The sequence below is a fragment of the Aspergillus ibericus genome (genome assembly GCF_003184845.1).
Source record: "Aspergillus ibericus CBS 121593 unplaced genomic scaffold BO80scaffold_19, whole genome shotgun sequence".
Taxonomy (NCBI): Eukaryota; Fungi; Ascomycota; class Eurotiomycetes; order Eurotiales; family Aspergillaceae; genus Aspergillus; species Aspergillus ibericus.
The window spans coordinates 460,314-486,233 of record NW_020292117.1 but is presented as its reverse complement, the minus strand read 5'-3'; the positions used below and the strand labels follow the sequence as shown (position 1 = coordinate 486,233).

General features: G+C 53.3%; 9 protein-coding genes and 1 non-coding gene across 10 annotated transcripts; 4 read left to right on the top strand and 6 right to left on the bottom strand.

Annotated features, from left to right (window-relative positions):
• Positions 1 to 49: 49 nt before the first annotated feature.
• On the top strand, positions 50 to 2,003 carry BO80DRAFT_464812 (uncharacterized protein). Its single transcript, XM_025722680.1, has 4 exons — positions 50 to 230; positions 284 to 973; positions 1,024 to 1,304; positions 1,355 to 2,003. Exons 1-4 carry the CDS (start codon positions 58 to 60, stop codon positions 1,993 to 1,995), a joined length of 1,785 nt encoding a protein of 594 aa, XP_025575482.1. The 5' UTR covers positions 50 to 57; the 3' UTR covers positions 1,996 to 2,003.
• Positions 2,004 to 3,157: 1,154 nt separating this feature from the next.
• BO80DRAFT_455248 (uncharacterized protein) lies at positions 3,158 to 5,094 on the bottom strand (the record flags this gene model as incomplete). Its single annotated transcript, XM_025722102.1, has 2 exons — positions 3,158 to 3,864; positions 5,079 to 5,094. 2 exons carry the CDS (start codon positions 5,092 to 5,094, stop codon positions 3,158 to 3,160), a joined length of 723 nt encoding a protein of 240 aa, XP_025575481.1.
• A 1,177-nt stretch (positions 5,095 to 6,271) lies between these two features.
• fetC (putative ferrooxidoreductase Fet3) lies at positions 6,272 to 8,377 on the bottom strand. Its single transcript, XM_025719447.1, has one exon. The coding sequence runs from the start codon at positions 8,270 to 8,272 to the stop codon at positions 6,434 to 6,436; it is 1,839 nt and encodes a 612-aa protein (XP_025575480.1). The 5' UTR covers positions 8,273 to 8,377; the 3' UTR covers positions 6,272 to 6,433.
• A 690-nt stretch (positions 8,378 to 9,067) lies between these two features.
• BO80DRAFT_445011 (FTR1 family protein) lies at positions 9,068 to 10,428 on the bottom strand (the record flags this gene model as incomplete). The annotated part of the gene is made up of 4 exons (XM_025721465.1): positions 9,068 to 9,629; positions 9,693 to 10,138; positions 10,209 to 10,333; positions 10,398 to 10,428. 4 exons carry the CDS (start codon positions 10,426 to 10,428, stop codon positions 9,068 to 9,070), a joined length of 1,164 nt encoding a protein of 387 aa, XP_025575479.1.
• A 1,648-nt stretch (positions 10,429 to 12,076) lies between these two features.
• On the bottom strand, positions 12,077 to 12,160 carry BO80DRAFT_t150. The gene has a single exon. It is a non-coding gene; the product is annotated as a tRNA-His (tRNA).
• Positions 12,161 to 12,450: 290 nt separating this feature from the next.
• On the top strand, positions 12,451 to 14,624 carry BO80DRAFT_71232 (uncharacterized protein). Its single transcript, XM_025724738.1, has 2 exons — positions 12,451 to 12,614; positions 12,669 to 14,624. The coding sequence occupies exons 1-2, from the start codon at positions 12,506 to 12,508 to the stop codon at positions 14,429 to 14,431; spliced, it is 1,872 nt and encodes a 623-aa protein (XP_025575478.1). The 5' UTR covers positions 12,451 to 12,505; the 3' UTR covers positions 14,432 to 14,624.
• BO80DRAFT_425122 (calponin homology domain protein) lies at positions 14,546 to 17,010 on the bottom strand. The gene is made up of 2 exons (XM_025719446.1): positions 16,526 to 17,010; positions 14,546 to 16,467 (listed from the first exon to the last, which is right to left on the bottom strand). The coding sequence occupies exons 1-2, from the start codon at positions 16,690 to 16,692 to the stop codon at positions 14,892 to 14,894; spliced, it is 1,743 nt and encodes a 580-aa protein (XP_025575477.1). The 5' UTR covers positions 16,693 to 17,010; the 3' UTR covers positions 14,546 to 14,891.
• Positions 17,011 to 17,171: 161 nt separating this feature from the next.
• On the top strand, positions 17,172 to 18,332 carry BO80DRAFT_464807 (uncharacterized protein). Its single transcript, XM_025722679.1, has 3 exons — positions 17,172 to 17,330; positions 17,398 to 17,514; positions 17,579 to 18,332. The coding sequence occupies exons 1-3, from the start codon at positions 17,258 to 17,260 to the stop codon at positions 17,917 to 17,919; spliced, it is 531 nt and encodes a 176-aa protein (XP_025575476.1). The 5' UTR covers positions 17,172 to 17,257; the 3' UTR covers positions 17,920 to 18,332.
• A 426-nt stretch (positions 18,333 to 18,758) lies between these two features.
• wetA (developmental regulatory protein WetA) lies at positions 18,759 to 20,432 on the bottom strand (the record flags this gene model as incomplete). The annotated part of the gene is made up of 1 exon (XM_025722678.1): positions 18,759 to 20,432. The coding sequence occupies one exon, from the start codon at positions 20,430 to 20,432 to the stop codon at positions 18,759 to 18,761; it is 1,674 nt and encodes a 557-aa protein (XP_025575475.1).
• A 2,827-nt stretch (positions 20,433 to 23,259) lies between these two features.
• BO80DRAFT_71146 (uncharacterized protein) lies at positions 23,260 to 24,688 on the top strand. Its single transcript, XM_025724737.1, has one exon. The coding sequence runs from the start codon at positions 23,507 to 23,509 to the stop codon at positions 24,569 to 24,571; it is 1,065 nt and encodes a 354-aa protein (XP_025575474.1). The 5' UTR covers positions 23,260 to 23,506; the 3' UTR covers positions 24,572 to 24,688.
• Positions 24,689 to 25,920: the final 1,232 nt, after the last annotated feature.

The following is a 25,920-nucleotide window of genomic DNA, read 5'->3' as shown; positions in this document are numbered from 1 at the left end:
GGAGGTCCTTCCATCAACCGACCGCTCCGTTTCCTCGCGGGCGCCTTATGCGACATCATGAGCGCCACCATATCTGCAGTCAAGAGGAGGGCCTGTGTGGCGTGCACGGCTGCCAAGGCGAAATGCACGCCGCAGTCTGTTAACCTGTGCCAGCGGTGCGCTCGTCTAGGCAAGTCATGCACATACCTTGAACTTCCCCAGACGAAGCGGAAGCACAAGGCTGCTCCGAGGTATTCTTCCGAACCCCCACCTGTGGCACTGGTGGTATTAATTCTGGATGCAGTCGTGTGGAGGTGCTAGAGAAAAGGGTCGACCAGTTGATGTCGCAGGTGGCCGCCTTGACCCGACAGAATGGACAGGCATCGCCATCGCCCGATACTTCGAACCCACTCCCCAACGACTGGGGCTCATCTCGGGATGCCGAGCCGGATTCAGCAGACATTTCCGCGATGCTAGACGCTGCTCAAGACCCGTCCCACGGCCTCGACCCGCCGACCAGCTCTGTTCTGGAGGGCCAGCCGTCGATCGTCGACCGAGGGCTTTTGAGTGAAGCCGAGGCTGAACGCTTGGTTGCAACCTTCCAGCTTGACTTTGTTCCCAAGTTTCCCTTTGTATTAATGAGACACGGCGAGACAGCCGCTCGTCTCAGGGACCGAGAGCCTTTTCTGTTTCTGTGCGTCGTAGCCGCGACCATGGGCAGTGCGCACCCTCTGCGCAAGATCGTCACCGAGGAGATTATGAAGCACGTCACCTTGAGGGTTGTGGCACGGTCCGAGAGGAATCTCGAATTGCTCCGTGGTCTGTTGGTTCACAGCGCATGGTACTCATATCCTGCTGAGAGATATCATCCGCGACTTTTGCTGTTGATTCAGTTTTGTGTTTCGATTCTGCATGATTTGAGGCTTCACAGAAAGCCCAGTCTACATCCGGATGAGCAGCGGGCGCTGCTCGGTACATATTGGCTTTCGGTTGGGTGAGATTTGTCTGCGCTGCTCGATGCGGCTTCGGCTAACTTGATTACAGACTTTCTGGCATGCTCGGCCGGCCAATTATGATGAAGCATGATGGACGAATCGACGAGTGCATGGAGAGGATAGCTTCGACTGAGCACCTGTCAGATCGGTGGATTGCGCCATTCATCCACCTACAGACTTTCTTGGCAACAATGGATGAAATTTACGCTTCGATGCAAGCAAGTGGTGGAAGGGTGCTCGTCCAAGTGACGCGCGGCTCTCTGCAGCGACAATTTGATAGCGTAAGGGCTCGTGTAGAAAAAGATCTCTCGCGCTGCCCTTTATCAACAGGTATGTCTTGAAACCCAAAATGATTGACGGAGATTGACCAACCATTGCAGCGAACGCAATACGCACTGAGATCAAATACATCGAAATGCGACTCGAAGAATTATCCCTTCGGGAGGTCCTATGGATAGCAGAACCCGCCAGTGCAGTCCGAACAACCATGCTGATGAGTCTAATCCAACGAAGCAAGGAAGTCATACACACGATCCACAACCTACCCGTGTCGGAAATTGCCCAAATGACAATCATCACCAGTGCTCATATATGTGCCGCCGTGGGCTACATACCCACGGCAGTAATGACGCTTCTCAAACTCATCACTGGCCCTACCCCCACCGACCCTGCCATGGAAGCCCAGGTGCAGGCCATTGTTGAAGTAGCCGACTACCCCAATCTCGTCACTGAGCTGGCCAACACGCTGGAGACTCGACTTGAGGGAATGTCTGCTGCAGACCTCGAGATGGATATTGTGGGGAGCTTGTGCTCTAAGATGCGGCTGCTAGCACGTTGTTATCCGTATCAAATCAGGGCCATTGTTGGGGATACGTCCATGATGGCAGCAGCTCCCACCAATGTGATTACTATGACCCCCCCTGTCTGGCCGTCTATTTACGGTGACCTGGATGATAGCATGTTCCCTGTGGACAACATCCAGTGGGATTCTCTATTAAGTAGTTTTACTGGGTTTAGCTAGCGTAGCTGATATTTTTATCTGTCTTTACGACAGAGAAATACACATCAAGTGAAGTCCAAGACAAATAACAAATGCACCACTTTCGCATCAATCCCAAACAAGATACGAAACTGTCCAGAAACAATTACTCGAGATAAAAAACTAGTACATATCATCCCGCATGCCTACTATAAGAACACGCGGATTTAAGACCTGCAAGTCTGTCAGATCCTCCCCCCAAAATCCACAGTATACCCGTTCCCGGCCCCGGTCCCGGCCCAGCCCAGCCTAGCCCTAACGGGTGAACCGGACGCTCCGGACCGGGACCGGTGGACTGAGTTTCCGAAACAATTACTAAGACATCATCAGCAAAACCAACTTCAGTCGGAATGGGGGAGTACCAAAGGTAGATCTTTCCTCTGACTACGTAGATTTATCTTGAGGAGCTTTACCGAGGATTGATTAGTATGATTCAGCACTAGTAGGTACATGCTATTTCTTGCCCCGGGTAATTGGAGGGTGGTTCTACTGCACAGGTTCGCCCTTTACTAGGTATTTGAATGTACTGGATTGTAAGCTCGTGGGACTCGCGATGTGATGTCTCGATTTTGTACGTTGGATTTTATAGACTAGTGAGTGGTTGATGGGATGAGGTATAGTAGAAAAGGGCTATACAGAGAAATGATCCGAGTAGTAGGATCTCAGGGTTTAGTGTCCTGCATAGAGTAAACTATTCTCATGACATAAGTTTCTGCTCTTCACTTTAAGCCTATGTACTGTTAATGGATGGATCAAGGAATACCGTGACAGTCGAGCGGACTTGAGCTTTCAGGAGGAAGTAAAATTGTGATAATAAATCATAATGATTGTTCTTCCTGGACCCTCGGGGTAAAGAAGTGGTCCATGTTCAAGACTCATCAGTTATGGCTACAATATAGAAACGGCTTCAAGAAGAACACACACCATCCTCCAAGTTTCGCCGCAGCTGGATAGAAGCCTCGATCAGTTTTCCATCAACGGTTCAGATGGAAGCACTGATGCCTGCGGATCAAGGCACTCATGCACGTATTCCATGTCGGCGAATCCGTCTGCAGCATTCATCCCCAAAAGTAAAGCTCCCTGGAAAACCTCGACCATCACAAGTCGATCTAGACACTTGGTTCAACCCCATGGAGTCTGGTGTTCAGCTCTCTGATGCCCAATGCAACTTGTCCATCCGTTCATAGTAGCTCGCATCCGTCTCTCTCTCTTCCTTGGGTGTATCGACCGCCCTCGAGCAAAGCTTTGGGTGGCATATCCCGATGGCATTCGTCAAGGGTTGGTCACACTCGTTGTCAACCCGATAGTGGTGGCAGATCCGACAGTTGCCGTGCGTTTGCCGGATGCAGTCATTGTTGGAGTAACAGCCGTAATCGTAGCAGAACAGATTAGCCCGCTCCGTCAGTATCTTGTCCAAGTCGTAGGTCACCAACCAATCACCGGCGGGCTCGTGCTCCGGCAATTTGAGGTCCGGGTTATGCCTGTTCATTCCCCTTGCGAAGAGCACCCTGGCGTAAGGGGGGTCAAATACGAATGTTGTTTCGCCGGTCACCGAGTTTTTCAGTTCCGCGGTAGCGGTGACCTCGTCGATAGCGACGTATTCCTCTGGGTTCGGTACAGTGGCTTTCTCGATTTGTTCTTTCACGTGCTTGGCCGTCTCGGGGTCGAATCGCGTGTCGATGAAGTATAACTTGTTCGAGCCGGCCGCGGCTACGTATGGAGTATCCGGCGCTGCGACCTGGAGTCCGTAGTCGGTTTGGATCACGTTCGGTACGTAGCCGCCCCGGTATTCCTCTTGGAAGGTTGGCGAGCCCTCGCAGGGTCGGAAGGGGTTCAGAAGCATGGTGATCACTAGAAGAAAGAGCATGATAGAATAGGATAGAGACAAGTTAACCCTATATTCTGCTCATATGTTCGTGTGCGTATGTTGTTGCTCTTAAATAACTTGTCGAGGACTTGAGGTCAGAGGAGTATGATAGACCATCACTGGCAGCTACCACGTGCTAAGAGTTGAGATCAATTTGACATTCGCAAACACGAGCACCCATTGGCCACTGCATTGCTATCTCTGCGGTTGCATGCATACGGCAGCCTTACAAGCTGACCCCACGTGCAGGCTGCCCTCGTGATTGGCCGCCGCAATGCTATCACAATGCTACCGTTGCAGATCCGGTGATTCCAGAAGGTGAGACATTGGTTATCAATGTTGCTGCCTGTAGTGGGTCGTGCTTATAGTGATGAATGGTTCATGCAGCAGGCTGTCTGTCCCTTGTCAGGGTCTCAGTTTCGACAGGGTCAGAGAAATCCTGGCAGTGAATGAGCTCCATCACGGTGAGTGTTCGTCTGAACACTCAATCATTTCCTAACCCTGGTTAATCTGGATATCCTTGAACCTTCCAGATTCTCAAGATATTTAAAGATTGTATAGTATCGTATGTTTTCAGTTATGTGGTCAAGCTTATTCGGTACCAGGGAATCTCTCAGCCCGACTGCACTGTTGTCCGAGGGCTGGTCTGACCCCATGGCACTAATTCCTGGCAGGGGGTCTGAGTCCGACGACGTCCGGGATTAGTGTCTCAGGGTCCGACACTATACCAGCTCTCTTATAATAGCTAAGAAATGGTTCTAGCTCTGGTCAAAAGGGGCGCCCATCGGAGCTGCATGCCCATCTGGTGTCATCTTGGCGAAGCAGTAACTCTTCCATGACCGTAACAGAGCATAGAGAATTCACTGTCCGATGCTCTCTGACAATTCTCCTCTTGTTGCTTTTCATACTGGCTTTCCGTAGTCTGTTCCCTAGAGTCGTTCTTGGTCTGCGTACTTTTTCGAGTGTAGCGGAAGGGGATAACTATGGTGAGGTGAGAGTCAGTGCTCATCCCAGCAAAATATGACAGTGTTCCTTTCTTACTAATAGTAAGACATTTAACCTTTTTTAGACCCCTTCGTTCTCAGTTTAACCTGAAAGCTTGACGTCCTCCTATCTGCGAGCTTGTCCAATCAGTCATAAGGGACCTGGGATCGTCCATTGTCAAGGCTGACAAGGAGGGTCAGCACATGATACCCACGCACGACTTTCGACATTGCTCCTCCGGAACCTCGGCACACTCTGGCAAGGACAGACTCAGTCATGCTCTCCAGATGGTATCTCATTTCCTTCGAGCCCATTCCTCACCTGGGTGAATATATGGAGGATCCAGAACCATGACTTCTGTCAGAATTGGTGGAACTGAACTTTCTGGTAATATTATGCTCTGTCAGGAACATCACCGTTAGCTATGTCCATCACCGTCCTCGGGATTAGTGAGCAGCGCTTACAACCGTTTCCCATCAACAAGGAGCTCTCATACTCACTGACGTCCTCACTCCTTCCATGTGCACACCTAAACAATCACCGAGCTGGCTGTAACCACTAAGACGAATGACCAAGATCCGCAGTCAAACGTACCATGATCGCACGAGACGCTCCGTGGTATCCTTTCTACCTAAACTCATGATATAACTGCGGATCAGTGTATCGGTATCCACTACCATGCACTGACCGATGGTATCCGTGTTCAGAGGTACTGCCCGTCTTCAACCTGGAGTGGTAGAGGCAAGAGAGAGCACGAGTGCGTGAAGCCGTTGGGTGAGAAGTTGCTCCCATTCGATCTTCGGAAGGTTAACGATGCACGGGCCGGGGGAACACTGTTGACATTGCGAATGGCTAAGTGGGAAGGGAGACAGGAAATAAAGACGAAAGAAAAGAGAGAGAGAGAGGGGGGGGGGGGGGAGGGGGGAAGGGAAAGGGAGAGGGAAAGGGAGAGGGAGAGGGAGAGGGAGAGAGAGGGAGGGAGCGAAGAAAAAAGAAAGTGAGGAGAAGACGATTTCGTACTCAAAAACGGGCTTCAGAAGGATGGGAGATGCTGTACAAGATGCCAGAGAGATGAAAGGATAGAGGCAGTTAGTATATGGTTGGCAAAATAGAAGTTATATTCTAGAAAGAAAATGATGGTCCGGGGGGTTGGGGGTGTATTTTCGGCTCCTCCCTCACTGCGGTCGCTGCGAGAGCGTCTCGATGAGGTTGAGCGGAGAGCAGCGAAAGATGCGTTTGGAAATCAGCCTATGGGTAAATTGAGGTCAAGGACCTACTAGTAGATAGCTGATGTTTGATGGGGCTATAGCATCTCAGGTTGTGAGCAGATTTTAATAAGAATGATATGTTAGATAACTTGATGTGGTAAGTCCATAGATAGATAGACGTGCATTATAACAAGTCAGCTGCAAACTTTTGATATTCAGTATATGACGCACATGCAGTGGCAGCCTACATCCAGCCAGATCGTCTCCTATATACATACATGCATGGATATCATGTGCACACACAACATGCAGGGTCAATCGTCCCACAGATTGACAGCACATCGGGTTTCCGGAAGCTACCTCAGTCGTTATGCTCTCTCACTTCCTCTTGGCGAGCCGTCGGAGCGTGGGACCCCTTCTTGATATCCGACAGACCGTAGAAGGCAATCATACCCATTCCGAGGAAGGCACTCACACACGAAAACACCAGCGCCACAATACCCCGGGCCGTGAATCCAGCGGGCAGCCAGGCGACCTGCTTGTTCTGGCCGGTCAGATCCGTGTAGTCCTCCGTGTTGGCCGCCGCGTTGCCTTCATAGGCGATTCCGGCCGCCTCACACACATCATAGTGTTGCTGGGGAATGGTCACCCGTTCCTGGATCGCCAAGGGCGCCTCGATAAAGAGCATCGCCAGACCCTGCGACAAGTGCCAGTCAATGTGGCAGTGGAAGAACCATACGCCGGGGTTATCGGCCTTGAAGCGAATCACGAAGTATCCCTGGGGCGGCAGGACAAAGGTGTCTCGACGCGGGGGGTAGGCGGGGAAGGCACTGTGGTTGGAAGCGTTGTAGGTGATTGGGTCCCCGTCCGCGTAGTCGTAGAAATGCTCGCCGTAGCCCGGGTAGCGGTCAATCATCTGGAAGGCATGGCCGTGCAGATGGAAGGGGTGGGTGCCCGTATCGCCATTGTTGAGGATGATCTCGACGACCTGGTCCTCATCGAGCACCACGGAGTGGGTATAATCCCCGTAGACCGTGGCATCCGTGGCGAGCGTGCCGGCCGACATGACGGTGTACAAGGTGGGGACCTTGGGCGCAGTGTAGGAGATGTCGTTGAGGAAGGCGTAGTCGGCGCCGTTGTCGAGGACTTGCATGGTGACGGTCAGCTCGAGCGAGACGTCGGGGTCCTCCAGGAGGGGCATCCGGTCGGAGGGGACGAGGTTCATATCATCGTAGGGATCCAGCTCGGTGCAGTCGGACACGGTCATCACGGCCTGGGGGAAGGAGGCACTGGAGTTGTATTCGAGCCAGTTGGTGAGATTCAGCTGGAGGTCGGAGGGAATCGTGTCCAGCAGGGCCGAGTCGGCCACCGTCACGATCGGGTAGTTCTTCTCCGTCGAGTTCTTCATGGTGACGAGGACTGAGTAGCGCTGGGCCGCACTGATGTAGAGGATGTCGGCCTCGGCGGCGTCGGTGTAGATGCCGTCAATCTCGACGATGCGCATGGTGTGGTCCTCGATGTAGAAGTACTGCGCGACAAAGGCACCGATGTTGATCAGACGGAACAAGTACGTCTTGCCCGGCTCGACGGAGATCTTGGTGTTCAGGGTGTCGTTGAAGAGGAAGGCATCGGGAATCGGCTCGGCGCCCGTGGGGTTGTCGACGGTGATGAAGGTCGGGGCGATCTCCTCGGTGAGCTCATGGTACCAGTCCGTCATGGTGATGGTGAGGTCCTCGTCGTACATGTCGGAAAACCAGGAGCTGTTGTCATGCACGATCAAGGCCTGGCGGTAGCCATCGGGGTAGCAGTAGTCGGTGTGGCAGTGGTACCAGTACGTGCCGTTCTGGTTGACGGTGAAGTTATACGTCATGGAGCTGCCCGGAGGCACGGGGCATTGGGTGACCATCGATGGCCCATCCATGTCCGTGGTGTTGGTCTGGTACATGCCGTGGAAGTGAATGGAGGTACTCTTGTCGCCCAGGCCATTGTACATGTTCACCACCAGCTGATCGCCCTTGTCCACCTCGATCACGGGCAGCGGCCATTGACCGTTGATACCGACCACCTCACGCTCGGCCAGGCCATCTGGGTTGGCCGTGACCCAAGTAACATTGAAGTCATAAGTCACGGTCTTGGCCTGGCACTGGGCGAGAAGCACGACGGCTGCGAGCCAGGAAAGCAGATGATGAGGGAAGGCCATCCTGTCGGTTCTTGTTCGGACAGGAAGGGAAAGAAAAAAAAAGAAAACAGCACGAGGGGGACGCCCTGCGTCTGGCTTCTATATACTTTTGGGCCTTGGCAGTTGGCAGGCCCTCCTCGCGTGGGTGGAGCAGCGAGCAGGATCAATCATCCCACTTATCAATCAGTTGGGCCGTCGCCGGCGGTGGTCCATGACTACCTGCATCCACGAATGTGCGTGGTGAGACGAATCAGATAGCCCATCTGATAATCTGATATTGACTAGCGCTGGTGGTTGCTGGAGCGGAAGCGTGCCAACCATGGCCCGGTCAGGCAGATTCTCGGAGTCCCACTCGAACTGCAGTCCCACCCCAGGTTCCTCCCCAGAACGAGTAGCCTTCGCCGACTTGGCAGCCTTGGCTATTTATCTCCGACTTATTTCTGCTTAAAGGCGCCGGTCCAGGAGAATTTGCATCGACAAGCGAGCAGTCCAATACATTTCTCACCGCTGGCAAAATCTTATCATGTCGTCGCTCGCCAGGCCGGGCTTATCTGATGCACGGTGGTGGTGCCAAGAGCGGGTATTACACTAGTATCAGCCCTCGGTAATGGTTACTAGTCCGTACGCTGGCTATTGCCCTACTTCCCTCCGGGTTGGTATCTATCCAACAGATGGATCCTACTCTACCAATTTGACTGCGCAGTTTTATTAGCTAGGGAAACAATACCCTTGCCAGAGTCTGTGGCAAATTACCAAGCCTACCCGCGTTACGCGGTTCGACGAGAAAAAGCTCCATTTTCTACAACTAGTCTCCTACTACACAGCCCTAACCTCCGCTTCTCTCACAGACATGGACGGCCCTGAACCAACCGCTTTCTCCTTCCCACTGCTTTCCAAAATCCCTGGTTGCTCCACTGAATCATAGTCCTCTTCAACCGGCCGGCGAAGAATGGCAGCTATCGCCCGGGCCTTGAACCCCTGGTAGCGCGCAATCATCGGGTCAATGACGGGAATCGCACCCCTCCGCTCCCGATACAACATCGCCGCATAGGCAAGCACCACGCACACCCAGAATAGATTATAGCCGATCACCGACCCGTAGGTTGCCGAGTTGGTCCATCCTAGTAGGGCATTGAAAATACCCCAACCGCCGCCGCCGCCCAGCTCGGGATTGCAGCAATTAACGTGCCACACGCTCTGCCGGATATCATAAGATCCTGGACCCGAGCCCGTTTCGGATGCATCCCCACCGATGATCTTGTTCCAGGCGTTGTCCTGGAAGTACCACACCCCACGGGAGAACAACCCCGCGGCCACCAGGTACAGGAAGCAGGTCGAGACGATCAAGAAGAACTGCATGGTGGTTTCACTGCCTCCTCTACAGAGTGACGACTCATTAGCTTGGACCATCTATCAATCCAGTGCGGCCAGAATCACGTACCGATAGATCAGGTATCCAACCAGACACCCCGCAATGAGACCACAGACAACCGCCAGCGGGAACGATGTGGCCGGCAGGCCCAGCCCGACACCTCCGACATAAACCACGGCCTCCAGTCCTTCCCGTAGAACTGTGATGAAGGGCAGTATAAACATAACATATTTCTCGAACCACATCTTAACCCGGCCTTTGCGAGAGCGATTGAACCGGTCGTGCTGCTGGAGAGCTTTGGTAAGCTTCACCCGCCATTTTTCCTGCAGCTTGGACACCCGCAGCAAAGCCGCACCCATGACCGCAATGATGAGGGATGCTAAGATGCCCAGAACTCCTTCCCAGATATCTTCGGTGTTGGAGAACGTGTCCGTGCCCAGGCTATAAAAGGCGCCGATCATGCCGGCACCGACACAGAGGCAGATGAACAGCCCGAGTGCACATCCTAGCCACACCTAATGTGAAGCAGACATGATCAGCAATGGGTTTGGGTGTCAAGATGGGATTATCACCGGCCACGCGTACCTGTCGTTTGAGTCGTTTGTACGTTTCGCCTTCCTCACTGTTCCCGAGCGTCTGCTTCAAGAATGCCAACAAGACAGACACAACGACACTTGTCTCCAGACATTCTCGGAAGCAAATGAAAAAGACTGGAAAGGAATCAGTAACTTCCAGACTGCATTATATCATGATATGAGATCGTGGTGATCCTACCAGTGACGGCAAAAACCGGATTGTTGCCCATGTTGACAGCAGATGCAGCAAGGGAAACCACGGCGTGGACTGAGGACAGGAATCCGGTGCACACGCGACAATTTTTTATCAGATCATCTTTCAGGATACGAGACCCGCTGATTGATAAGTAGTCGCTCCTACCTGGCCTTTCCTTACTTACCCCTCCCGAACAATCTTACAGGACGGGTTTACTGTATCGCGTACGGACCTTGCTTCGATCGCCACGGGTATAACGGAATGTACCTATTACTATCAGGTATCCAGATACCCCCTATTGATGGGGGCAAAAGCTTCAGCGTGACCGTGTTTGTCACCCCACTCACCGAGCCGATTGGTTTGGATATCCGTCCCGCTTATCAGAACCAAAAAGGAAAGTGACTTCAGCCACTCGTTGACCACCCAAGACACACGTGCCGGTTGAGAAGAAAGTGTCCACTGTCTAGAGCCCAGACACTGCCACTATCTAATGGTTGGACGGTGGGGGGGAGGGGGGCTTGAGCGATTGATAACCCTTGACACGCTACTGGGAAAGTCAGGGTCCTCTCCGGTGAGCCAACCCATGGTGAGACATCTGATAAATTGCCTCCTTATCGATAGGCCAGCATTGCGTACCATACGCCTTTCAGGGTACCCCTTTCGGCATAGTGACCAGTAGGTTGCTCTCACTAGTCTAGGATTGAGTCGTATTCGGCTCTGGGTTTGTGTTCCAGTGCCGAGGGTGACCATGAAGGCAACGCGTATCGACTAAAAGACGGCTCGGATGCAGCTCCCTACTTCTCTGCCCGCCTCCGAATATCCGAGGCTGTCCTGGAGGAGGCTTCCTTGCTGATCCTCACGGGTATCGCTGATTTTGTGCACTGCGGAATGATTTAAGGGTCACCTATCCTCACCATTGAGCATAGATGGCTGCCCTGATATAACTGGGTTCATAGCTTAGGATCTATCAGCAGCAAGGGCCAACGATGAACCAGAGTCAAAGAGTCAAGCTTTTCACCGGACGGAACAAGTGGATCTCGGGTGGCGGGTCTCCGAACACCCTGAGTCCGAGTGAAAATGGTCCGTATAGCCAGTCTTTCAGGGCCAGTTGGTACGTGGCTGTGAATATCCATGGGACCACCCACCTGCATCGGACCACTTGGCTGGCTCTGACAAAGGACCATGTGGTGCAGAAAATTCTTTGTCCATTGTTACAGCGATGGGCGTCTCCAGAGTTACCATACCTGGCGTACTGGCCCGAATCAATGCTCCGAATGAGACGACAAGCATGGGACGTGCAGCAGGCCGACTAATATGCCTCCAAAGGTCAGTTGTCTGGCTGGCCACTGCACCTACTCCATGCCTGCATACAGCTGCGAAAGACACGACATAGCCTCCCCTGGCCCGCCTCGGCAAGGACATACATCTCGATCAGGAAGTGGAGCGACACCAAACAGCTCATATCTCCGAACGTATGGGTGGATGGCCTCCTACACGATGAGTATGCTCAACAGCTGTGCATACATATAGACTAGCGAAAGGGCATCTGGGAAGATGGTGAGACAAGGTAGCTACTAGATAAGGAATAACAAAAAAGAGATAGAGTCCATCCAAATGACAGTTTAGATTGGAAGGATAAAATGAAACAGCAAAAAGTCAAATCAAGCACAAACGCCAATTGATGGCGCTGCTGGGAATCGAACCCAGGTCGAAACGGCGCTGCGGAAAACCACAACGTTTCATGATGACCACTACACTACAGCACCTTGATTTGTTGGAGGGCCCGATTCAAATTTGCTCTAGATACCCAATGCTGGGAGCCCGGAAGCAACACATTAACAAGAAGTACAATCCTCAATCTGCTATGGTCATCTCCTGCAGATTTAGCATCATGGACAGAACAAAAAGACCCCCTTCGTTGTTAAGCACTCATCAGGCTCAGGCTGGTTCTGAACGGCATTGTTTAAACCAGCCAATGACGGGCCGCGGGACGCGCTGCTATCGATAAGCGTCGCGTCGGCCTTTATCATTCTGCCATCTCCATCCCCATCTCCTTCTCCATCTCCTCCGCATCCTATTCCATCCACCAGTGCCATTCAATCGCGGCCGCGATGACGGTATCAGATGCCTCCGGGGCAACCATCCCTCTCTATCGTTCTGTAAAACCTGTCCCGTTCGAGCTGGCCCAACATGCAGCCATCTTCTTCGAAGAGAGACTCTGTCTGCCCCTCCGCATCGCCGCTCCTTTTGTCCACATCTGACCACCCCCTCCAGATACCCAAGCCCTCGAATTCCTACTAAACATTCTCACCTCTGGCACGGTTGCCTCCTCCCCAGCGTTTACTCCACCCGTTCAACAGCTCGCCGTGGCAGCAACCCTCCTCGTGCACCCTTCCACCACGACCCGCGCAAAAACCACCGAAGAGGAAGAAGCGCCTCAGGCCGCTTTACGCCTTCTTCGATTGACCAACACCCTTGTCGGACCCATATCTTCCAAACTCGGTGTCGCCTTTACCTTCAACCACTTCGAGACTTCCCGCCATACAAGACGACGTCCCGCAGAAGAGGTCCCCGCCCCGGTGGGCTTGGCCCTGGACGATACAAAGCCTTTGAACCTAGACCTCAGTCAGTCACAGTCCATCTGGTCTAGTGCAGAAGACTTTTGGCATGCAGTTGGCTGGGCGTTCAATTGTTCAGTCCTGCATCGCAATCGTTGGGCTCGATGGCAGGTCTGGCTTGAACTCATGTGTGATGTTTTGGAGAGTGATTGGAACGAACGATTACGCCAACAGAAGGAAGCCAAACCCAGCGACACTACCGCCCCCGCGTCAACGCCCATGGCATCCCCAACGAAGGCAAGAAGCAAGAAAAACCACAAAGGCAAAGGTCAAGACGAGGACCCCTCCCGCCAAATCCTCAAAGACAGCTTGATCTTCCGCTACATCAGCGGGGCCAGCGCCACGTACGGTCGAAACCGGCGCATTGTCCGGTCCATCTTCGCAGATGGCGGTTCAACTTCCCGGAACGAATTCCGCGAAGTCTTCCACAACGAACTCAAACATGCAAAGACCGACAGCTCCAACAGCAAAAAGCGCAGCGCGCAGGTCAACATCGACGAAGACGAGTTCGGCGACTACCTAACAGACGATGATGAGATTGAAGAGGGAAACGAGGGCATTGAGGAAGAGGACAGCTACGCGATCGAACACACCGACTTAGACCTCAGCACCACAGGCTCCTTAAAGCGTCGCCAACCCAAACGGCCACGACGGGCCCCTCGCGCCAAACCCAAAGGCAAACCATTAGCCCTAGGCCCCGGTATCAACACGCCCCCGGGCCCATACGGTGGCTCTGCCCCAAGCAATCGCATCATCGTGCCCATCGAAGAAGTCCCCACCAAACACATCCCCTACATCCACGGCGACGTCGGCTTCTTCGGGGGCATGCGTTCCCTCGCTCTCCGCCAACGTCTCCTGTATCTTCTCTCCACTGTCTCCGAATCCCTCCCCGACGACTTCACCTCCCTCGAAGACCTCTACCACCTCTTCGCCGAAAACATCCGTCACCTCCCCCTCCCCGTCTTCCAAGCCTTCATCAGCCCCTCCACCCTCCCCTACTTCTCCCCCGCCGCCAAAACCACCCTCTGCGAATTCCTCCTCTTCCGGATGCGCGAGACCGCCGCCCCCGACACAGACGAGGAGTATCTCAACCAAGACAAATTGGAACGATGCTTCCTGCCCTACATGGCCAGCACGACCAGTCTGGCCGACAACGCCAAGATCTCCATCACTCTCGAGTCACTGATCATTCTGCTCGCTGATAGCAATATGCTGCGTGTCACGCCAGAATTACGCGACGCCGTCGCGCGGGGAACTCAGCGACGTGTTCTCCGAGCACGCGGAGACGCGCGAAAGAGTGGCCAGGAGGCGCAACAGTGGGCAGATGATCTCGAGATGACGTGGTTGCTTGAGAGCGGGGAGCGCTTGGTGCTTCTTGTGCACGGGATTCTCCCTAAAACGGAGGTCAAGTCTGAGTAACATGTTACTATCTGTTGATGATTGATTGATTGATTGATTGATTACTTCTACATGCGTGCGGGATAATGGGAGCGGGTAAAAGCGTGCTTTTGATTTATTCGTCGAGTCATTGATTGATTGACCTATTCCTGTCTGACACTTATTGTTTGACCAATCAAGAGAACGTCCTTGAAAAACTACTACTAATGCATAGATACCCTTACTGCAAACCATGAAAATTGTAAAATGTCTATCAAAATTTGTGACCCAAATCACGGTGCAGCGAAAATAAATAACTATTTACATGATGCGATTTTTGTAAACTAAAACCCAGAAATCATCCCTCCGCCCAAAAGCAAACCTAGTGGTAACTAACCAAGACCGCGTAGGGTAAAAGGGTATATGAAACTTCGCAGCTGCGGAGGTGGATATCAATGAGGTGAGATGATGTGGATACTGGATAGATGTAAACTTCAGTTGTTTACGATTGTGGGCGCGGGCCAATGATCTGTCGGCGTGCTCCTCCAACGCCTCTGGCGGCGGCCTCTTGGGTTTGTCTTTGGTCCTCTTCCCACTCCCGCTGGCGCTCTCGTTCACGTTCCATCTCCCGCTCGAGGAGGGACTTGGAGGCCCAGCCGCCGGCTTTGGTCTTCTCCTGGGCTGCTGCGCGACGGCTGTTCTCGGCATCGACCTCCGCTGTTGTTGTGTAGTCCTGTGGACGGTGGGTGGCGGGCTTGGGTGCGGTAGGTGGGCGATTCGAGGCGAGGAAGCGGTCGACACGGCTGTCTTGCGCTTGGGCCTGAGCGGCGTAGGCGACTGGGTCAGGGAGGGGACGGGGCGGCATGGCTGGCTTCGCCTCGGTTGGCTCTGGGAGGGGCCGTGGGGGCATGGCCGGAGGGCTGTTCGGCTCCTCGGCCAGTCCCTCATCGCGGTGGTTCTGCCATTCGGTGCGAAGCATGCGGCGTTCCTGCTCCAGCGAAGACAGATCATAGCTTGGCTTGGGTGGCACAGGGACGGGGCGGGGGCTTCGAGGAGACTGGGGCGACCCCGGGCCCTTGTCCTGGCGTTCGCGCTCATATTGGCGCTCTCTCTCCTTCGCGCGCTCCAACTCGCGTTCAAGTTCTCGGATCCGTTGCCTTTCACGAGTCTCGCTGGATACCGGTTGGGCAGGACTTGGCAGACTGGCTTGATATTGACTGAGGAACTGTCCGTTGAGGCGACTGTCGTGCGCCTCTCGCCGCTGCAACCGTTCACGCTCCAGCCTATCTTCAGTTTCTTTCTCTTCTCGCACACGTTGCTGTTCCTCTTCTTCCCATTTGCGCTGTTGTGCCTCCCAACGCTTTCTCTCATCCTCAACATTGCGTCGTTCCTTTTCCCTCTGACGAGCACTTTCCTCCTCCCATCGGCGTTCCTCCTCAATTCGAGCACGCTCCTCGTCCGCCTCACGCTCTTGTTGGCGGCGACGCTCAGCTTCTTGCTGCTCCAAAAGCTGTCGTTCTTGTTCCTCCTGTCTCCGCTTTTCCTTCTCCGCCAGACTAGGCACCCGGGGGGCAGCAGAGGTAATCTGCCGACGGGCCCCAAAGGCGACACCTTGGTTGCCCTGATTGGCGCCACCCATGTAGCCGTACTGGTGAATGTTCCAGGCCGGAGCCGTGACAACCTCATCTGACTTTTTGCTCCAACTGCTGACGGGCTTCGGAGACCTTGCCGGACTCGAGTGTCCGGAAACACTCGACTTGGTGGGCGTGTATGCGCCTTGGCTGGAACCGGTAGCATTCGGGCTCAAATTCGCTGCCTTGCTCTGGGGGCCCAGTGCGCGAGGGAACTTGCTAGGCTGGAGGGCATTGGCACGTCTGCTGAAAGACGTAAGACACTGCAGGACCTGTGCGGGATCCTTGGCTTCGTAGAGATCGACAGTGAGGAAGACATCATGCGGAGGAAGGCTGATGGGCTGAATTTGACACGCGCGAAGGAAGTGAGAGATATTCTCCATCTGCACAAAGGGCATCGAGGACTGCTTGTACTTGACGCCGGGGGAGACTGCCAGATTCACAAGCCTGCGATGTCATTAGTTGCTGTCTACGTTCTCAGAACAACAAGGTTGTTGTCACTCACTTGCAAAGCGCAACGCCATCTCGTAAGGCATCAAGAAGATCTCCTGCTGGGAGCTTTTCGTGAAGCACTTCTTCGATCCAGGTACGGACTTCCGCTGCTGCCTGCGGGGTATAGCGGGACAGGCGCAAATTGCGCAGGTCCTTGTCGAGCGAGGTAACGGAGGCCATTTTCAAGTTCGAGCCAACTCGATCAAGTAGTCAGGGACATGCAGACCGATTCGAGAAGCACCGTTGGGCAGCTAGCGAAGAAAATAGGGGGGGTAGCTGTTTATAGTGGCCGTCGGTGGGACAAACGCCGGTACGTCACAGGGGTTCAGGAGGGGGCTGAGGGGAGGGCGGATGGACCGGAAGATCGAAAGGGTCTGGATGGGAGGCAGAAGAAAGGCGTGAGGCCGACGAGATGAGCAAGTGTGATGGATCCAGAAGATCAACCGAAGAAGGCCAGGGAAAAACACTCAGCAGCAACCGAGAGGGACAAGACTCTCACTCTGGAATGCGCAATGGAATTTACCAGAAGGATACGCGCCGTGACGGCCCAATCTTACCGATGACGTCCTTCCGCCGCGGCTGCCGGTGGCTGCCTGCCTTTTCGGGCTGCAGTCGAGTCCGGCCAGTGACCGGCGCCGTTTACCAATCCCTCGGCGTCCCTCAGCCACCTCCACCATCGCCCTTCGCACTGCCCCAATCTCGATCGCACCCCCCTCTCCGTCGCCTGAATCGTCCCGGCGCCCCAATGAGTCCAGTGAACAGTCTCTGGTTCAAGTGGAAGAGCCTTCGCCTACCCTGGCGAAGATCCTTCCTCGTCGGTACGTTGCGATCAACCTGACCTGTCCGGTGTATAGATACCTTCTCACCAACACTGCCCCAATACAGGCTCCGATCTCTCCGGAAACACCTTCTGGGAATTCCGAGACAAGCTCAATGCTGGGCGCTTCCGCCGCATCGTCAAAACCGACCCCAAAACCCACTACAGCGATGTCCAAGTGAGCCGTGAGTTCTATGCCACCCCGACCAAACCGCACCATCAACTAACATCCCACCGCCGCAACGTCAGCCCAATGGCACCAATGGCTTCGCTACGTGCGCGCAGACCCCCCTTCCCTCGAAGAACAGCAACAAGACGTCATCCGCCAGATCCAGATCAAGGAGCTCGCCCGACTAGCCGATGAACGCTGGGCCAGCAAACCGTCTTACCTCGACATGCCCAAATCCCAGCAACAGCAACAGCAGCAACCGCTCCCCGCGACGAACACGAGTGACGCGACTGTGAACCAAGCAAGGAGTTCGCCGAAGGCTCCGGATGCCAAACAAGATCCGTGGGCGAAGGCCGCGGCAGGTAATCCCGGTGATAACTGGCAGCCTGATTCGTGGAGTCCGAATAGTTCGAAGAGATGAGTAAGGGATCTGGGGGGAGCTTGATACGAGGGAGGCTTCGATACTTGCCTCTGGTTGAGCTTCTTGTTGAAAAATATTATTAGATCTGTCACGCCTGAAGGCATCTGGGTCGCCTTACCGGGCTTGCCATCCGTTCCCGATTTGCGGAACGCGCCCCTTGGAACAGCGAGTGGTTGGCGGGCGTTGTCGGACTGCTGCTGGCTTGGGTTGATTGGGGAACCCTGGTTTGGTATTGATCAGTGAGGGGATGTCTATTTGGTCTTCTCTCGGGTCGAGAAACCATCTGTATATTATGAATCGTTGTATCATGAACCGTGTATATTATTTCCATCCTACCACTCACTACACTAGAAACTTGTCTCTGGATCAAATCAAGATGATGTGGTATATTATAGCCGCTGAACGCGCAACTTCGGTATCCACCTAGTATTCGCATTTATATATCGCTTCCACTCCATCCCAGGTTCCCATGTAGGCAGTATTAGTAGTGACACATATATTATGAGTATCCAACCCGGAGAGGGCACCGAATGTCCGCCAATCTAACGCTTTTTGAGGATCCAACTCCCAAAGCCCTTTCCTTTCCTTCCCACCGCGAATAAAAGAAAGAATGATTTGAACACCAAACAACCGCTGCCTTGTATCGGGGGTTAATAATAATAGAGGAAATAATTTAAGAAAAAACAGAGAGAGTATAAAACAAGTACTCGAATGGTATAACGCGGGCAGCTAGCCCTAACCGGCTAGCTGTAGAGACACATACACAACAGTAATGGAAACAAGTAACACGACTGCAAAGTGCACGATGAATAAGTGGATGAATATTAGTATTACATGGATTAGCAGAGGATGGCCTCGAGAGCCTCAACGTCGCCTCCGGCCTTTCGGATGGCCTGCAAGGCGACTTCTGAGATTTTGCGCCGTCTATCGCGGGCTTCTTGCTCGCGTCGTGCCTTCGTCTTGGAGCTGCCACTGGGGGCAACGCCAGTGAGGATCTTCTGGTGATCGCTTGGGGTGAAGTTGACGAAGGACACGGTGACGGACTTATTGCCTCCCTTAGGGCTTGTTGTGTGGAGTCCCTTGACGGGTTTAGGCGCGTTCATGGAGTTAGAGGATAGCTTTCGGTTGAGATTCTGGCGGTGGATCGTCCTTCTGCTTCCATTGTGCATCATGGTTCCATTCTTGGGAGAGGCACCCGAGCCCGGAGACAGTGACGGGGACCGCGAGTGAGTGGGAGGCATTTGCGGGGTGACAAAAGAGGACGAATCCACTGGTGCTGCGGTGTGGTGGGTGTAGGGACGGCTCTCGTGGCCGTTAGGGGCGGAGGGCATGCCAGCCGACGGGAATGACGAGTGTGTGTTAGATAGGTCGAATGATGAGGGGTCGAGTTGAATCATCAGTCCCCCTTGCAGCATGTCATTCTGGTTGGCGGAGTTCTGAATCGGCCGTTGTGCAGCTGGGGATGCTACCATTTGCTGATATGACGGTTGGCGCTGGGGAACTCGAGACGTCATTGGTGACCACCATGCTTGGGCATCGTGCCCGTTCAGGTCAGGAGTGCTGTACGGAATCCCAGAGGAGCCAAGAGAGTCGGAATGCCACGAAGACATGGACTGAGGGCCCGAGGAATGTGGGGAGGAGAAGATCTCGTCGGCCGAAGGGGGGCTTGAGGTGGGCAATCCAGAGCTGCTGGACTGGCTTAAATATCTCGGAGGCTGTCCCGCCAGTGTAGCTGTCGAAGGCGAGGGCATAGAGATGGCAGGCGATGGATTGAACATGCCAGTGTCATAATGGGGAGGCATCTCGGAGGAAGGCTTCGATAGCGCTTCGGCGCGGTTCAGGTGTGCGGTGTCTGCAGCCATGTTCTCTTGCTGCACGAGGATATCTGAGGGAGGTGGGGATAGAGGCAAGCGTTCATCGGAATTGCGGAAACTGAAGTTGTTGAACCGCTGAGCCCAAGCTTCGGGGTAGGCCATTCTGGTCCGTTGGATCTGTGTTGAGCGGGGAATGCCGGGGGAGAAGCTCGGTTTGTGCAGCGGACCACGACGGTCATTAGGCTCACGGTGACGGCGGATGGCCTTGGGCGTGATGACAGCAGCTTTAGTCTTGCGACTGGGAGTTGCTGGGGGTGTGGTCGGGGATGGGCGGGATTCTGGGGCACACGCAGCAGTGGGCGGGGCCTCGAAATTGACAGCTAGATCGGAGACGGCTGACGGATGAACAGTATCCTGTAGAGAGAAATGGGCGTGACCCGTAGATGAATCTGGGTCCTGGGACAGACACCAAAAGTCCTTAGTCCAAGCGTGGACGGCCTGATGGGGTTGCGTCGAGGTGGAGATGGCCGGAGAGTGCTCGCCACAGTCGCTGGACAACGACTCGAGCTGAAATATTTGGTCAAGATCGCCAGGGAACGAGACATCTTTGTTGCCATCCACGCTGGAGTTGTCCATATTGACGTACTGATTAAATAAATCCAGGTCATTCAAGGAATGGTCGAACTGGTGGGCGAACATGGTGCCGGTGGTTGAAGGCCTTCCGTTTGCGGCGAGGACCAGAGGAGCTGTCAGGCTGTCACAGGTCGACCCAGCGAAACACCTTGGGCTGATCAGATATGACTGGCGACGCAGCCTGCGGCAGTCCTAAAGCTTGACGCAGAGTAAAGCTTGACGCAAGGCAAGGGCCGGGCGAACCTAGCCGGCGATCCGTTCAAGTGCCGGTGGTGGTGACGATGGCACGAAGTGATGATGATGGAATGTCCCAGCGGCGAGGTGTTGGGATAGTTTGACGAGTTGACAATCGAAGAAAACAGTGCAGAAAATGCAAAGTAGACAAAGCAAACAAACAACAGACTGAGGGCTCCTATTTGAATTGCTACGACGGGCCCCAGCCTCTGGATTCCCCTCTGGATTCTGCATACATTCCAAGAGCTCTCAAGAAGGGCAAGATGGGCAGGGAATGTGCCATCAAGGAATACGCAGCTCCTCGATATGGCCCACCCCATCCCCATTGCCTGAGCAGAGCAGCCCATGCCTTTCGCACACGCTGCTGGTGCCAATCAGAGCGCCTGGAAACCTGGTGGCTGATTCGTGCCATCCACCACCAGACACTCGCCGTCCAGTGGGCTCGGAGCACAGATGGCCACCCGCGGGAATGCAACCTTTACTATGCCAGAAACAGTCGGCATAGGTGTCACCAGGGCAGGCATGGACGGGTCCTAGAGGGACCGGCGAATGCTTCACCAATGACACCGACCTGTTCATTGTTTGATAATCAATGCCGGGACTGGATCGAACTATGAGTGTCACAATGGAGCTCGACCGGCTTCGACGGCTCGACGCGTCAAGGGACCCTGTGGAGCGTGGTCCAGCTGCTGACTGACACCTGGAGTGTAAGCGTCATTGCGTTGCTTTCCCCATCCCCAGTCGAATACGTAGGATAGCAGCCGCAATGATTTGCACTACTTTTCCCCCGACCGATCCTCGCTCCACGCTCCTCCCGCCTGGTGGAGCTAATGATCCTCGGGTACTAGAGGCGCTACCGTTGGGGAGCTGGCCGGCCTAGACATTGGAATGCTGGGTCTGGGAAGAATGCATACCCCCCGTAACAATGCATGGAAAGCAAAGTTTGGCATCCCGAGCCACACCCTCCTGTTTGCTTTTCATATTCGAGGTTAGCCTGGAAAACTTTTTGGCAATAGATTTGCAGGTCAACACTTTGCCTGCCCCGATTTTCTATAATTATCCTCCTTGACGCGGCAAGCCCTAGCGGAAGAGGGGCATGTAGCTAATCGCATGCAGCTTTCTCCTTGACACTGAGTAATCAGGCAGTGTGCTGAGCTCACTACTCCGTATGCCGTGCCCATTGACATTTGTCCATGTTGAAGAATAAGCGGAACAGATCTTTGATTCGTCTCGCGAGGACTCGAACTCTAAGTGCGATGTTTCATCGCCAGTTCTTTGTTCCTTGTCTTAGAATAACCAGTCTGATTCGTTAACCTGACGAGAGTTCATAAAGCACGAGTGTTGTCACAGAAGCGGCGCCATCTCATTTCCCTGCCGAGAGGCCCTTTCTTTGTTCGAATTCCTCAGAACATGGTTGAGCGGTGGTTCAGGATCTACTTCCGACGAACCACAAGCATTCGCTCAAGGCCACGCAAATCCCAGAGACAGGAATGAAAAGTGGTGTTTCGAAGATGTCGAGTCAGAGGTCCGCCGAAACCGTCGCTCGGGCAGGAACAGTGAATCGAGCAAGCCACTCGGAAGAATTCTTTCAGCATGGGGCATGCCAAAGCCCAAACATAGATACCCGAACCTGGTTAATGTAGGATGAATAAGATTGGATCTCTAGAATATCATAAGTCAGGCCCGACACGAAGGAACGGCCTAGATGGTTAGCCCTGGAGCGAATGCGAAGTCTTGCTGGGCATTGCCCTTTTAGGTAATAACTATGGCGTTGTCCTGAGACTGGATAGAACTGGCTCTTTCAAGAGCCAAGCAGCCCAGATTGATGTGGAGACATGGCCAAGCGTAGATGATGGAGCGTCTCCATCTAGCAATGTCGAAATGCTACGTCTCACAGGGCGGAGAGCCCAGGGACTCCGGGGCGGAATTACTCAAAAGTCCGAGCCGAGGAAAGGTGATGTTGATTGGATCGAGTAGCGAGACTCAGCCGCAGACGCTAGACCACATTAGAACGCCCGAGGTCGGGCCGATGGGTTCGCCGGAAGGGGAGGCAATAAAGGCCCAGGTCATGTGGTGATGACGGAAATCTGACTATTGCCGCGAGGTTCGCCTTGTTCCCATCCCTTTCTCTCCCCAGCACTGGTTACCGTGCTATTTCTCATCCATTCTAGTCACTTCTCGACAAACTCCCGTACAACCGTCGGGGTTTATCATTCCTGGACATCCTTTGAGGAACACTCCATTGACGGATTCTGTTCCTTACCCCTCGCCACCCCCGCTGCAACACCATTTCTCACGCTCCCCACGAAAAGTGGGCATGACCCTATAGCGCCAGGACCCCTCTTCGCGGATCAAGCACTCAGCCGGCTTCCGAACAGAGCCGACCTCATCGTCATCGTTGACACGAGTTGACGGCTACCTGAATACCCAACGCGTGGTGTTTGGCTAGCATCGAACATTGCACTTCCTCTTCTCACGCACAACCCATCAGTCTATATGTATCACGTCAAACAGTTCATCGGAATCGAACGTGTTTTTAAAGGGAAGAAGGAACTCAACCCGTGTTTCTCGGCCAGTATCCAGAACAACCAACAGTGCATGCGCTACAACCCGAAGAATTCCCCCAATTTGAAGTGAACAGACAATCTTGAAAATGTTTTGCGTTATTTACCTCAAGGGCCTTGTCGGCTCCCACTAGGTGAATCATCGTTCACGCCTGTGCTTCACCATGGACCCCTCTAAACCATTTGGAGGCCTTCGAAGCCATTTACTGAATTTCAAAACACTCCTCATTCATCCCAATCAAAGCAATTGACTTGCCAAGTCTGCTTCGCTTTTTCTTGACCACGGTTCTATATTTAGCAAACATTGCTCAGCTTCGGCAAAAGGACGTCTGTGTGGTCAAAATGAGCCCTCAAAACATGAACAAGAAGTCATGGGAGTCTCTTTCTTCGACATTCTCTCAGCTTGAAGTATCGATCTCTCATGACAGTTGCTATGCCTCGGATGAGGTGTCTGTCACATCGACCAGCCAAGCTGGTGCGTCGACCTTGGCGCCTACAAGTGGATCGTCTGTGGGATCCTTTTTGAAGCCCATCTTGAAAAGACCGTACTCCGAAATTGAAGAGTCAGAGACAGAATCCGAGTCGGGCTATGCATCGGAAGCCTCTGATTCCGACTATGACGCGATCTTCGAAGACAGTGATGACGACGACGATGATATATACTATGTCTCTGGGTGGGACAGAGCATCCATAATGTCTGAATCATGCGATGAAGATGATGCGGAATCCTTTGACGGATCTTTCATTTCCTTCGGGCCTGTGGTTCGATTTGACACAAACATACGCTATATCGATGCGCCAGTCCTGGACGACGAAGGCTCTGATGCCGAGCTGACATGTCATGAGCTGATGGAACGTGCGCGAGCGTCTGGGACGCTCCGATTCCAGGAGACATGCGACCATGTCGAAGACGTTGATGACAGTATGCCCGAGTCAATGAGACAGCTTCCTGAAGAGCACCCCAGTGATGTCGTTGACCTGGACAAGAGACTATTTGTTGCCTACATGAATGGCATGCACGGGATTCCTGATCGCAAATACCGATCTCGTCTCCACAATCAGGCCAACGACTTCAGTATGGGTCGCCTGGACTCGCCATACCTGGACCTGGACAGTGCCAGCGCCAGTGGGGCCTACTTTGACAACGTGCTGAATCACGTCATTGGGCTCTTCCGCAACATTGTTGCTAAAGAGGATTTTGGCGAACTTGCCAGCCTTATCCACGAAGAAGGCGCCTCAGGACACCCTCTAGGTTCCAGCAGAAGTCAGGAGCTGCTGGCCAAGATTGAGCACATTCTTGCAGAGAGACTAGCGTGTGACGCCAATATTGGGCCGGACGAGCTGAGCTTTTTTGCCAGCGGCGTCGCGTATGCTTTGGAGAACTGGAGAGACTTCCTGGTCCGGTAGATAGGTGATCGTACAGCATTCTGCTGTGAAGGGAAACGGACTGGAGCCGAGTTCGGCCCAGCAAAAATTGATTTGCTTGACATGATGCGTGAGATGCCAGCTGTTTTACAAAAGCTCATGAGCGGGGTTCAAATTCCTGATGATATTGTCTATAGCATGACAAAATAAAAGTCTTTCTAAGTACCTACAGCGGTCGTTATATTGCCTTATTTGGCAGTTACAACGACCGGGCCATGAAGCGTACCTGTCTCATTATCGAACAGAAAATGAAACAGACCAACCATAATGTGCAGTACTGGCAGCCGTGCCGTGCCGTCCCTGTCGAACTCGAAACAATCCCCATCTGTCAAGCAAGGCATACAGTGACTAGCCCGTGCAGCTGTTACACAGAATGTATCCACCTGACATGAAACGAGGCTTGGGGACGAGGACCGGGCACCGGGGCGATGTCTAGTACCCCGACTCCTGCCGTGAAACGGTGAAACGGATGGACCATTGGGGCCAACTAACTAACCTAGTGCACCCTATGAACTGGAGACAACCATTTACCTCCGCGTATACACCTACCTGCGTGTCAGCATGATCACACTGACTGACTTGCATACAGACTAGCCCTCAACCCATTTAAAAAAAAAAAAAAAAAAAAACCAAAGAAAAACAAAACAAAAAGAAGGAAGAAAAGAACCGAATCAGCCGGGGCTGATGTCAGATATCCCCGTACGCAGCACCGAATCAAAATGCCCGAACTACTTGACTTTAATCTACTTGAATTTGCTTACTGTAATCAATTCAGCTTAGCCACTCGGACCCGATCGTCCATCATCTCCTTGCGTTGCTTCAGCTTACGTCGGAAGTCGCCTACGCGGGCTGAAAGGGTCACTAATTGACTACTTACAGAGTACTAACTACATCTTGGTTAGTTACCGAAATCAAACCACTCATATCATATGATGGGGGTTGGGGATGATGTCAGGGTTAATTTATCGTGCAGGATTAGGTTCGTCCTTGTTATTATGTATTACTAATGTTGGTAGCTAGACTTACTATGTATGAAGTCAGGTTGATTTGTGGTTAGTGGATCGGTGATATTAGATGAATTAATTGATTTGTATACTTATCTGGTAATCTGCCCTGGGGCCGACTTTGTACCTTCAACTTCGGGTTATGTTGGATGTCTGTAGTATCTATGCAAGTATTTGAATTCCGGCTACAGGGGTATCGACATGGTCTGCATGCATGCATGCATGTACTCGCATGGTATCTATTCTCCGATGGGATCTGGACGTGTTGGTATCTGTCTCTCTGGTTGTTGGTCGGACTGGGCGGTTGTACACCCCCCCCCCCCCCCC